Raw genomic sequence first — 12,547 nt, 5'->3', positions numbered from 1 at the left:
AGACGAGAACTAGGTGTGGGTTTCCTCATTAATAAGGATATAGCTGGCAACGTAGAGGAGCTCTACAGCATTAACGAGAGGGTAGCAGCTATAGTAATTAGGCTGAATAGGAGGTACAAGCTGAAAGTGGTGCAGGCCTACGCACCCACATCCAGCCATGATGACCAGACCGTTGAAAGCTTCTATGAGGACGTAGAATCAGCAATGAATAGAGTAAAATCTCAGTACACTGTACTGATGGGCGACTTCAATGCCAAGGTGGGCAAGAAGCAGGCTGACGACCACGCGGTAGGTGACTATGGGATAGGCTCTAGAAATAGCAGGGGAGAGTTATTAGTCGAATTCGCGGATAGAAATAATTTACGGATCATGAATACCTTCTTCCGCAAACAAGAAAACAGGAAGTGGACCTGGAAGAGCCCCAATGGTGAGATTAAAAATGAAATAGACTTCATACTATGCGCTAAACCTGGCATCATTCAGGATGTGGCCGTCCTCGGAAGGGTGCGTTGCAGCGACCATAGAATGGTAAGGTCTAGAATTAGCCTAGACTTGAAGAGGGAGCGGAAGAAGCTAGCGAAGAAGAAGACCATTAACGAGTTACCCGTAAGAGGGAAAGCACAGGAGTTTAGGATAGCGCTGAAAAACAGATACTCGGCTTTAACTGAGGAAGATGATCTTCATGTTCATTCAATGCACGATAACCTGACATCAATAATTACGGAGTGCGCAGTAGAAGTAGGCGGCAGGACAGTTCGAAAAGATACCGGGAAGCTATCTCAGGTGACGAAAGATCTGATTAAGAAGCGCCAAAACATGAAGGCATCTAACACTACCGATAGAATAGAACTAACGGAGCTATCAAAGTTAATAAATAAGCGCAAGGTAGCCGACATAAGGAAGTTTAATATGGAGAGAATCGAGCATGCTCTAAAGAACGGAGGTAGCCTAAAAAACAGTGAAGAGGAAACTAGACATAGGTAAAAACCAGATGTATGCATTAAGAGACAAGCAGGGCAATGTCATTAGCAATATGGATAAGATAGTTAACGTAGCCGAAGAGTTCTACACAGACCTGTACAGTAGCCAATGTAATCAGAACGCTAATGAGAAGACAGCAGTGCACAGCAATGCGTCATCCCCGCCAGTAACGAAAGATGAAGTAAAGAAAGCCTTAGAAGCAATGAAAAGGGGAAAAGCAGCTGGGGAGGATCAGGTAACAGCAGATCTGTTGAAGGATGGAGGGGACATCGTGCTAGAAAAACTAGCCACCCTGTATACGCAATGCCTTTTGACCTCGACTGTACCAGAAGCTTGGAAGAATGCAAACATTATCTTAATTCATAAGAAGGGAGACGCCAAGGACTTGAAAATTTACAGGCCGATCAGCTTACTATCCGTTGCCTACAAAGTATTTACTAAGGTAATCGCTAATAGAGTCAGGGCAACGTTAGACTTTAATCAACCAAATGATCAGGCAGGCTTTCGTAAAGGATATTCTACAATAGATCATATTCACACCATCAATCAGGTGATAGAGAAATGCGCAGAATATAACCAACCTCTATATATAGCTTTCATTGATTACGAGAAAGCATTCGACTCAGTGGAAACATCAGCAGTCATACAGGCATTGCGTAATCAGGGGGTTAGAAGAGCATTATGTCAAAGTACTGGAAGATATATATAGCAACTGCAGCTACTATAGTCCTCCATAAAGTCAGCAATAAAATTCCAATAAGGAAGGGCGTCAGGCAAGGAGACACGATCTCGCCAATGCTGTTCACCGCATGTTTGCAGGAGGTATTTCGAGGCCTGAATTGGGAACAGTTGGAAATAAGAATAAATGGAGAATACCTAAATAATCTGAGATTTGCTGATGACATTGCCTTGCTGAGTCACTCAGGAGGTGAACTGCAAATCATGATCAACGAGTTAGACAGGCAGAGCAGATCGATGGGTCTAAAAATTAACATGCAGAAAACCAAGGTAATGTTCAACAGCCTAGCAAGGGAACAACAGTTCACAATTGGCAGCGAGAGCCTAGAAATTGTGCCGGAATACGTCTACTTAGGGCAGGTAGTGACAGCTGATCCGGATCATGAGAGGGAGATAACTAGAAGGATAAGAATGGGGTGGAGTGCATATGGCAAATTCTCGCAGATCATGAGTGGCAGTTTACCAATTTCCCTCAAGAGGAAAGTGTACAACAGCATAATCTTACCGGTACTCACGTATGGGGCAGAAACGTGGAGGCTAACGAAAAGAGTTCAGCTTAAGTTAAGGACAACGCAGCGAGCCATGGAAAGAAAAATGATAGGTGTAACGTTAAGAGATCGGAAGCGGGTAGAGTGGGTGAGGGAACAAACACGGGTTAATGACATCCTAGTCGAAATCAAGAGAAAGAAATGGGCTTGGGCAGGGCATGTAATGCGAAGGCAAGATAACCGCTGGTCTTTAAGGGTAACGGAGTGGGTTCCAAGAGAAAGTAAGCGTAGCAGGGGGCGGCAGAAGGTTAGATGGGCGGATGAGATTAAGAAGTTTGCAGGCAAAGGGTGGATGCAGCTGGCAAAGGATAGGGTTAATTGGAGAGACATGGGAGAGGCCTTTGCCCTGCAGTGGGTGTAGTAGGGCTGATGATGATGATGATGATGATGATGATGATGATGATGTTATCTCTACATTTGCAGGGTCTTCATGCCTGTCTAAGCTTAAGGTATGGCGCACAGTGTTCTGTGCCAACCCGCTGCATCCTCGTCCTCACTACATCCTCGACCAACCCGTTACATCCTCAGGGATTCCCCTTAACATTTGCCCAAAATTGTTCCCACTTCGAGTTATTGATAAACTCGCTCTCGCCCAACCTTAAGCTTGCAGTCCCGGTTAGCTCAGTTGGTAGAGGGACTGCTCCAGTGAAACGGTTATCCCGGGATTGAACCCCGGATGAGGACGAATTTTTCTTTTACTTCGAAGTTTCTGAGAAAGCTGTGTAGTTTTTTGTAGCCGGATAGCTGCGCTCGGGTGGATGTCAATGAATTATTACAAATCTACTCCCGTATTACAAACCTACTGCATCATGTGGGATACACCTAGACGTTTTATTAACTTTTATACTTTAGTATTCCAGAATGATGACCAGACTGCCGATATACTTACGTTTCTGCATTACTACCTTCATCTTTGGGCGTCTTCATGTTCAGTTTCTATCAGATCACTTGCTTTCAGCGCCGTCGTGTCTGCTCTTTCCTCTTGCCATCACGTCTTTTATCCTAGAGTCTTCAGCTATGGTGCACCATATGGGCCATCAAGCTGATCTTCAATGCTATGCTTCATGTTTGGGTGTCTTTCTATATGATTAGTCGCCTTCGGACCACCTGCTTCCTTGTTTATCTTCTCTAGTCCTTATTCCTTAAAACGCGTATTTTCTACTAGTGTTTTCAAATTGATGCCCCAACTGGCCCATCAAGCTACGTTCTTCAACCCTATGCTTCACCTTAGAGATTCTCTCTACGTTTTCTGTCTCCTCTAGACGAAGCTTTCAGTCCCGTTCTTTCTATTCGTATTGTAAACGAGTCTTTCCTAGTGGCGTTTTTCAATATCATACAGCAGCATGATTAATATTTTTCTCTATTATTAATCTGGCCCTTGAAGCTAATCTCCTTCAATGGTAGGCTTCATGTTTGGGCGTCTTTCGAGACGAGCCGGAGGTGCCTGCCTCTTCACCCTGTCATTCACAGAGCTCAAGCCACGCTGTTCACCTGACAGCCGATTTACTTAATTCATAGCCACTCCAAGCTACCAGTAATGACCAACAAAGAATATGACTCCACATGCCCAAATTGCAACCACGGCGAACCTGCCCCTAAGGCGCATGTTCTCTGAAGATGCAAAGATAACCCGCTCCCACGGGCCCTGCTACAAGCTCCTTCTGTGGAAAGCTGGCACGAACTCGTCACCCACCCAGACAAGAACTCGAAAGTTGAACTAATTTCGTGGGCCCGGGAAGTCGCCCGCGCTGGGGACAACATAGGATCCACCTAAACTCTTTCCCGACAGCCGTGGAAAGTAAAGTCTTACCTCTCTTCCTTACCAACTGGGCCACGAAGCTAGGCCTCTTCTATACTATGCTTCAACTTTCTATGCTTCATTGCTCAGTCTTCTTCTAGCCAGGCTTCTTAATGCGTCATTATTTCTCCTCCTCCTGCTTCCGAACGCGTTTTTGAAGCAAAAGCTTCAATATGCTAGGCTTTAAAGAGAGAAGCGTAAGTGCAGTCACGTGACAGGTGTCGCCTGTTGTCATCGCAGGTGTCGCATGGTGTCATGTAACCTACTCACGTCATCACATTCTGCCCACCGTGGCAAGTGGCAACTGCCCCATCGGGCATCGGGCATTTCATCGACGCTTACAGACAATCCGATCGGCAGTGTGCTTGGCATTTCTGAACATAGCCATGCCAATAAAACTTTCGCTTCTCTCCAGGGTTAACCTAAGTTTTACCGCAGCCAATTTTTTTCTTCCGGTGTCGTGAGTAAAATTCTGATCTATGAAGCACATCTGTCTACTCAAGTTGAAAAATGCGACATTTTGTGTTTTGAGTAAAGCAGAAGTTTTGAGTAAAGAAAATTGAGCAGTAGCTCTTACGTCTTGACATCTAGGTGGATATCTCCGCCACGCCTTAAAGCACGAAAATGAAGCTGAAGATGTCGTCGGTCTGAACTCCGCTGGCAAACTGGCCTCTCATTCAACTAAAACATGCAAGCTATACTTGAGGAAGAGATATGTGAAACAAGAAAAAATGCCACGCACTGCCACGCACTGGAAGAGCGCAAAGGCAGGTGCATACTCGCGACCGACTTTACTCAGAAAAACACATACACCTTTATACCTGCTTTTATGCCTCTGCCAGCTCAAGTGCCATCTCGTCATGACTGTGCCTCAACAGTTTGGTTCTAGCCAGTAAAAGGCTGGCATTGCTTACCAGGCGTAGGCAAAGAGCATGCGCCGCAATGTCAAGGAAAATTGTACCATTTCCCATTTTCATCGAAAGCTGGCGCTGTACCACTCGATGATTTATACAACGGCCCCTTGGGCCGAATAGTTTTCAGCATGTCAGTGGGATTTCATGCAGAATCCCCACCGCACACCGGCCAAACTAAGTTGCGTGACGCTTCGTGCATTCTCGCATGCATCATTTTTCGGAGGCGATCCAGCGACACAAAGAGGCCAAATTGCTCTGTGCAGAAAAAGCCACCGGCACACCTTATCGATTCCCTGCATTTTTCGGTCTGTACGACACTCTACGAATTTAGGCGACAACCACCGGTCTAATCTTTGGTCGACCACAAGCTTAAAGTTTTTAGGCACGTGGAAGAATATTTCATTTTTTTAAAGAGCAACCTGGTTTGACAAACAAGGACTTCGTGCAAGATATCCGTCTTTGAACGACACGGGATGAATCTAACATTGACCTGCGAACTACCTCACCATAATAGTAAATAACTTGACCTTAACACCAGATCACATGTGTTCAATGTTCTCGCCACGAGCCCGAAACGACCTGTTGCCTTTAGAATCTGCATATTCCAAGACATCAAGTCAAGCCATTGGCATGTTGTGTATTTGTGTTCACCTGGTGAATGACAGCCTCAACAGGTTACAGGAAGCTGGTTTTCTTTTGTCTGTCGAGGCTTCTCTGGCAGAGAAGCTTTTACAAACATTGAACGCTGGAGCACCACAAGTTGGTGGCGGTCGGTCAAATATCAGACAGGCTATGTGTCCCCTGTATTCACAGGGTGTTCTTCAGCCCGAAGAACGTAGCCAATCGCTGCGGTGTAGCGGTGGTTTTTTCTGCACCACGCAAGTTGGCCTTTTTGTGCCCCCGAAACGTCTCCGGGGAAAGGTGCGTGCGAGAATGCACGAAACGCCACGCCCCTCAGTTTGGCAGGTGTTCGGCGTGTGTTGTGCACGAAATTCCCTTGACATGTGGAAAACTATGCATAGACCAAATGGGCCGTTGTATTAACCAACGAATGGAGCAGCATCACCTTGCGATGAAGAAAAAGAAAGAGTCCTATTTGCCTTTACATTGCGGCGCTGGCCATTTGGCTACGCCTGGTAAGACATGCCGGCTAGATTCAAAATCTAGATGCGCAGTCGTTAGCAAACGGCACTTGAGATGGCAGAGGCTTTTTTCACACAGGGTTCAGGTCAGAGATAACTGCGTACGAATCATATCAATCAAATTGGTTTAAAAAGGTTTGCTGGCACGTGCGCCTTAGGCAATAAATTGACATGCATAAAGGAATATATGTTTTTCCTGAATAAAGTCAGTTGCAAGGACACCCTCATCCTGCTGCTCTTCTCGTTCGTGTTCTTTTTTTGCGCATTTCTTTGCTTAGGTACATATGTACGACAACGTGCACTCTTAAGTGAAAGCTGTATGAAAAGAGAGATTCTATTACATCACCCGGAACGCTGTACGACAAGCGGTTGCTGAACACTTTGATGCGAATGTATTGGAGAATACCGCCACCACATTGAGATCTGTTCGTGATCCATAGCTGGGATTTCATGCACACCTTCATGTTTTAGGGAGTAGGGATAGGGTATCTTCGTAACTCTGGCATTAGCTTACTGGTTACGTGGCCTGAACTAATTGCAGTTGTGTGTCACAAGACTCGGTATGACGTCGAATTACATCGTTTTCACGTTGCTTGTTATTCTCATTATGCCGTTATAACGGGAATTGGTATAGCATCGAATTTATCATTGTCACGTGACTTGGGATGGCTTCAGATTGCATCTTTGTCACATAACTTGCGTTGAAGTGTAGTAGATAATAATTTCGCATTATTAATTCAGCTTGTCTTTGCGTTTTTTCTAGCCTTTACATCACAATCGGTGGCCAAACATCATACTTCACTATACGTGGATTGAAAAGAGGACAATTTTTAATGTACACAGTACGCTTATTTACCAACGGGTACTTAGTTACCAACGACTTTAACCCAAACAAAAAATACAGCTTCCTTAAGGTGGATAAGCCGGACTACATAAAAGCTTCATTCGGAGAGAAAGTGGATATTTTTAAAGTGGAAGCAGTACGTATTGCTTTTATTTCTTTAATTACTGCCAAAAATATTGCACTGTCCCGGCTTGAGCGAACGGACATACTCGAGTTGCTTTTTCTCATTGGTAGTTTTCCCTGTCTTGTAAATAGGAAGCTCTAAAAAGATTTTCACCCTAAAAGAACATGTCTATGGTCGGCTCAAAGTGATGCTGCGGAGAGCCATTATGTTCGGCATAAAACTTCTTGCACATAAAAATCTTACCAATGGTAAGTGAGTGTGTACCACTCAACCACTTTTTTAAATAATAGGTGCACTCAGGTGAAAATTTGCTTTGAACCTGATACTTACCGGCCGTTTTTATATCTGACTAACTATTTATGAGAGTACAATCTTCCACAGTCACTTCTGTTCCATAATTATTAGGGACTGTGCATGATGTTTTCATCCAAACTGCGTTCGCGATATATTTGCCTTTTCAAAGCGGCTCAAAGTCATGCTGCGGAGAGCCATTATGTTTGGCATAAAACTGATTGCCCTTGAAAATCTGACAAATGGCAGGTTAGCGCGCATCACTCCGCAACTTTGTTAAATATTGGGTGCACTCAGGTGAAAATTTTGGCTGAAACTTACCGGTTATTTTTATACCTGATTTACTATTTCTGACACTAGAACAAGTAGAACTGCTTCGGAAATCTTACAGGTTCGTTTTAGTTTCAATATTATTAGGAACTGTGCCTGATGTTTTCATCCAAGCTCAGTTTGCGATATGTTTGTCTTTTAATGGCACCTAGCAGCGGAGAAGGTAAGCGCTCAAGTGGATATTCATCATGCTTTGTCAATTATCTGCGCTTTCCTTTAGCTCTGTCCCGTTATAACAAAAATTATTCAATAAGGCCCGTACTATGCACAATTGCGGAACCATTAGACGAGAGTATGACAGCCGATCGATTCCGTTGTTCCGGTTCAAATACGGGTGTATGATAAAAATGACACGCAAATTGCGTAGTCAAATCGGCTGTGCGTTTGCAGCTTAGCGCGTTTGCACCAAGGAAAATTGCTGTTGGTTAATGTTTAGAATAAAGGAGAGGTTAATGTTAAGAAAAAAGAGCGAGCCTCCGGTCTCGCTCTACTAAAATTCTACAGAAGTTCAGTCTACCTGAGCCAGAATTTGACCCTATAAACCCCATAACCCTGCCGCTGCACAACCGCACTATAATAAATTTAAAGTAATAGTTGCAACAGATGTGTTTCAACTGCACAAAGAACGGTCCAGTTGTTTTTCAAAGCCTTGTAAATGCATTAGCATGAGTGGCAAACCAATCTTTGAAAGTTAATTAAATTAGATGACCAAATATTGTTCAGCAAGCCTGAAAAGTGTAACCGAATTACTGTAGCATTTACTGCTCACAGCAAGTTACACCGCAGCGGTGGCTTAGTGGGTTCGATCCCCAGCTGCGCCGGGTACCCACCGGTGATAAATTGTGCCAGCTTTCTCCTGGCTTTGTGCTGGGCTTCTTTAAGTGAAGTTGTTTGGCAAATCTGTCAACAACCCCACCTTCAGTACACGAAACCACCTTGTGTTATGGCGCTCTTTGGCCATAGATTCCCTTGAGCATTATTACTATCGTCGTACATTACTGTTACATCCAAATATTAATGAGACTTTGAATTTGTTTTTGTGTTTTCATGCATGAAATTTCTGCACTGGCTACAACTAACAAACGCTTCAGAATAATAAAATTTATTGGACCACAGCACCCATTCAAATTCCTAAATTGGCGCCATTTTAAAGAATATGTGCTGTGCCTTTATGGATACCCGCTTTACTGACGCTGGAGAGGGCGACAGAGTGCTATAAGTGAGATTTTCAGCCTTATATGCCACTCATCAAAAATAGAAAAATCACTGATTTTCGCTTTTTAATCGACGGTTATATTAATCGTTGTATATGTGGTGTAGTCGCGCCATGTTTAATTTTCAATCAATACGTCGCTGACTTCATTTGTGGGCACTGTAACGATATTTTTTGTGTTGCTGTCTTTAGATGCAAAATAAGCCGATGTAGTGACCATTTTCTAGTGAAATTCAAAAATGACTTTCGCAGCAATTTCTCTGCAATGCATTTTAACTTTCACAGCGTCAGCAGCAGGCCCTAACTATAATATAACAGTTGGAAAGAAGCAAAGCGCCGACTTAGACAAGCAGCCACCTTTTTCTTTCCCTGAAGATGGTACTCTCATCAAGGCAGGGAAATGAGAGAAAAAACAAAAAAGAAAAGCACGCAATTAAAGAACATGCACTGTTTTCTCTCATGTCTCCTGTTTAATAAGATGAGCCACTCGAAGATTACAGATTACAGAATTTATTTCATTAACATGCGAGTGCGGCACAAATGTTATCGACTAGAATGCCGCCTTTCTGATCGACAGCAGGGACCGTTCTCTTCTAACTCTGTGTCCTCCGAGTCTCCTTGAATCCCTCCCTACCTTATCGAAAAACACAACAGAAAATTTTCTCTTCTTACAACAAACTTTCCTGCAGTATTTTGGGACCTAAAAAGGGCAATTATTGTAGTAACAAGATTATCTGTCATGTTGAGAACTCTCTGCTGGTATCAAGAGAGCTAGGCCTGTTGCATGAACAGGCAAAATCTCAACACCACAGAAAAAGTTTTTGTAATGGCAGGACGACCAGAATTTCTGTTGTATTGTGCGATCGGCTCTGTCGTATTTTTAAACTGGGCTATAGTTCCTCCTCACCCTGAGATTCTTTCACCGTCGGCCCTGCTTCTGCCAAGTTTTTGAAAACCGTGGCCGAAACGCAGACTAGTCAGAAGACGAACCAGTGAAGCAAAAACTCAAACCAGACACACCACATTACACCGGTATATTCCTTGCTAAGCAGGACCAATGCTTAAAGTGATGTTAAACAATACGTGAGGCATACAAAGAGCTCTTGGAAGTGCTTATACCCGAGAGAAAACGAGCCACATTTGGAGAGAGAGGAACTGTAGTAGACGACGTGCAACTTTTCGAGTCTTGTTTGGGTTTTTTATTTCAATATTCAGATGCCTTTCGTGAATGCTAGGTTGAAACGTGCGCTCTGTTGTCTTTCCCGTTAAGTCGACATTCTAAAATTATAACTGCCAACTTGCCCTCTTCGGTAGTAATTATTTACCTTTTAATTGGAAACCTTTCCGCATGTTTGTTCCATGTTATGTCAGCAAACTCTGAACCATTCCTTTGTGTCTTCTTCCTTTCAGATGATGCCTGAAGTCAGCATCTCGTAGTGCTACAAGCAGCGTGCCCTATTACATCAAAACAGATGAATTGCAACGTATTTAAACTTCTACACGAATACTTGCATATCTCGGCGGTACTGATTCATGGAAAAAATAAAGAGTTTGTTACGGGTGAAAAATAGTGTGTCATCCAATTGATTTGTTAGTTGCACCCACGCCTCTTGATGTCATAAATAGCAATCGGTCTTTTACTTGCTTTGCATACCGATTTAGGTTCGAAAGATTTTGTTCCGCTTCATTTCAGTGTACACTCCTAATGCTCAGGCGTTGGGAGGGTGTAGCAAGGTATGGCACTGAGGCATATCAGCCCAAATGCTTCCTTCATTGTACTGACGTATGTAAAAGAACAACGAGATTTGTTCAGGAAATGATGTATATAGTATGACTAAACACAACTATTTTTGATAATTTACTAATGCCTGAAGAGAATAAATTTGATCACAAGCAGAAACGCATACAGTAAATCACGTCCTCTGGGCATCCTACATCTTTATTAACCAATATTTTGACGCTCATGGGTTCAGTATGACGGAAAAGGCTTCTTTTTTAGGTTTGGTAAGCAAGCCTAGTCGCGTCGAACAGGGAACTCAATTAAAACTGCATAGAATTGAATATCTCATTCGCAGTACTTACGTCGCGCACCACAGGGTGAACTAAGCTAAATCAGTCAGGCACACTCAGCTCAGTGCAGTGCTGCTGAGAAAAAATTCAGCGCCATTTGGTGATGCCGATTTCCTGACGTAATGAAACAAGTGGATTGTTATACGAAGGACTTTTTATTGCAGCTTTTGCTACTTATGTTTGGATAGTAGGAAAAATATAGACATCGCGCAGTGCTTAGTAATGAGAGGATCCGCACATCTTTAACATTTTTTTTGCAGTGACACGTTGCGAGCCGTCTGGGATACACTGGTTAGGTGCTGTCATATTGTTCGCACGTACTGGCTATAACGACGGAGCAATTCTACACGCTTTCTCCAATTTTACAGACATCCACCCGTATAGCCCACAGTGATATGAGGCATGCTTCAAGTGCGGAGGACGTCTCGACTTCTGTATTAACTAAGCGTGCAGATGTAGTAGGAGCCGTAACATTCCCGCAGAAGAAGGCACGCAAACAGGTATTTGTGGCGGAAGCTGTTTTCAGAGTTCTCTGGGGAACATGAGATGTGTACGTCGACTCAGCGTGCACTTCAGAGCCTAAATGACGCATTACGCCTCACAAGAGACTCTCCTGTAGTGGCGACAGTCAAGAAACAGCGATGAAGCCGCGGCCGGGAGCTTCAAAAAATAAAAAAAAACTTTAGAAAGCTTTCCATCTATGCCTAAGACGTGCGAAGCATCTACCTTGACACTAGCCGATGTCAAAAGCGCTCCACCTAGAGCAGATAAAGATGTTACCTAGTCGTAGTCGGTACCAGAGAAAGTGCCGCGAAAAATAGCTCTTAATTTTCGGCAACGTGAAAATTTTAACAAATGGGATCACTCGACTAAACACAGGTATGTATTTTTTGCAATGTTAAATTACGATTGGCATCGACTGAGAGGGATAGCAGTGATATGTAACCACTCATTACTCCGATAGGAAGATTCTCATGCGTTCACGAGAGGCTTCCAGAAAGTAAGCGCAGAGGCAGATTTAAGCCATGCCTTTAATAATTACATCTTCAGTCTTTGGCTGGTATGGTAGGATACTAAATGAAGGTATATGTATTGCCAACATTTTTCTATCCATCCAGATAAAAACATATATTAGCATGATGAAAAATCACATAAAATGTGCGCCCAGAATTGTGCGCACGTTAATGGGTTGCCACGGTTTCTTAAATGTCTTTCAAGCTTGTAAATATGCAGATGAGGCTGTGCGATCTTTACAGGGGATATAATATAGGAAACAGAGAGAAAAATTAACGACGAACTTAGCGAAGTTTCGCAGTGGTTTGTACACAATTGGCTCACAATTAACACTGAGCAGCAACCTATACCTTATTTCACTCAAGGAAAAAAGATATTAGCTGTGATAATTCAATTATAACATTAAATTGTAAACATTTTCTTAACACATCACGCACTAAGCGATTGGGTGTCGTCTTCGAATCGAATATGCACTGGCTGCAACAAATTTAGAATTTTTGTTCTAAAGTAGCTCATGGCTCTCATATTTCATTAAGGGAA

The 12,547-nt window shown here is 43.3% G+C and overlaps 1 protein-coding gene across 1 annotated transcript in view; it reads left to right on the top strand.

The window, feature by feature from the left end:
* LOC144105246 (uncharacterized) overlaps window positions 1–10,480 on the top strand; it is a 70,759-nt gene extending 60,279 nt beyond the window's left edge. Inside the window, exons 6-7 of the mRNA XM_077638389.1 lie at window positions 6,885–7,101; window positions 10,334–10,480. Coding sequence (XP_077494515.1) covers window positions 6,885–7,007 — 123 coding nt within the window. The 3' untranslated portion in view covers window positions 7,008–7,101; window positions 10,334–10,480. The remainder of the gene's footprint in view (window positions 1–6,884; window positions 7,102–10,333) is intronic.
* Window positions 10,481–12,547: the final 2,067 nt, after the last annotated feature.

Source organism: Amblyomma americanum, chromosome 9 (genome assembly GCF_052857255.1).
Source record: "Amblyomma americanum isolate KBUSLIRL-KWMA chromosome 9, ASM5285725v1, whole genome shotgun sequence".
In the NCBI taxonomy this organism is placed as follows: Eukaryota; Metazoa; Arthropoda; class Arachnida; order Ixodida; family Ixodidae; genus Amblyomma; species Amblyomma americanum.
Note: the sequence above shows the minus strand (reverse complement) of the source record. Positions and strands in the feature narration are given on the sequence as shown.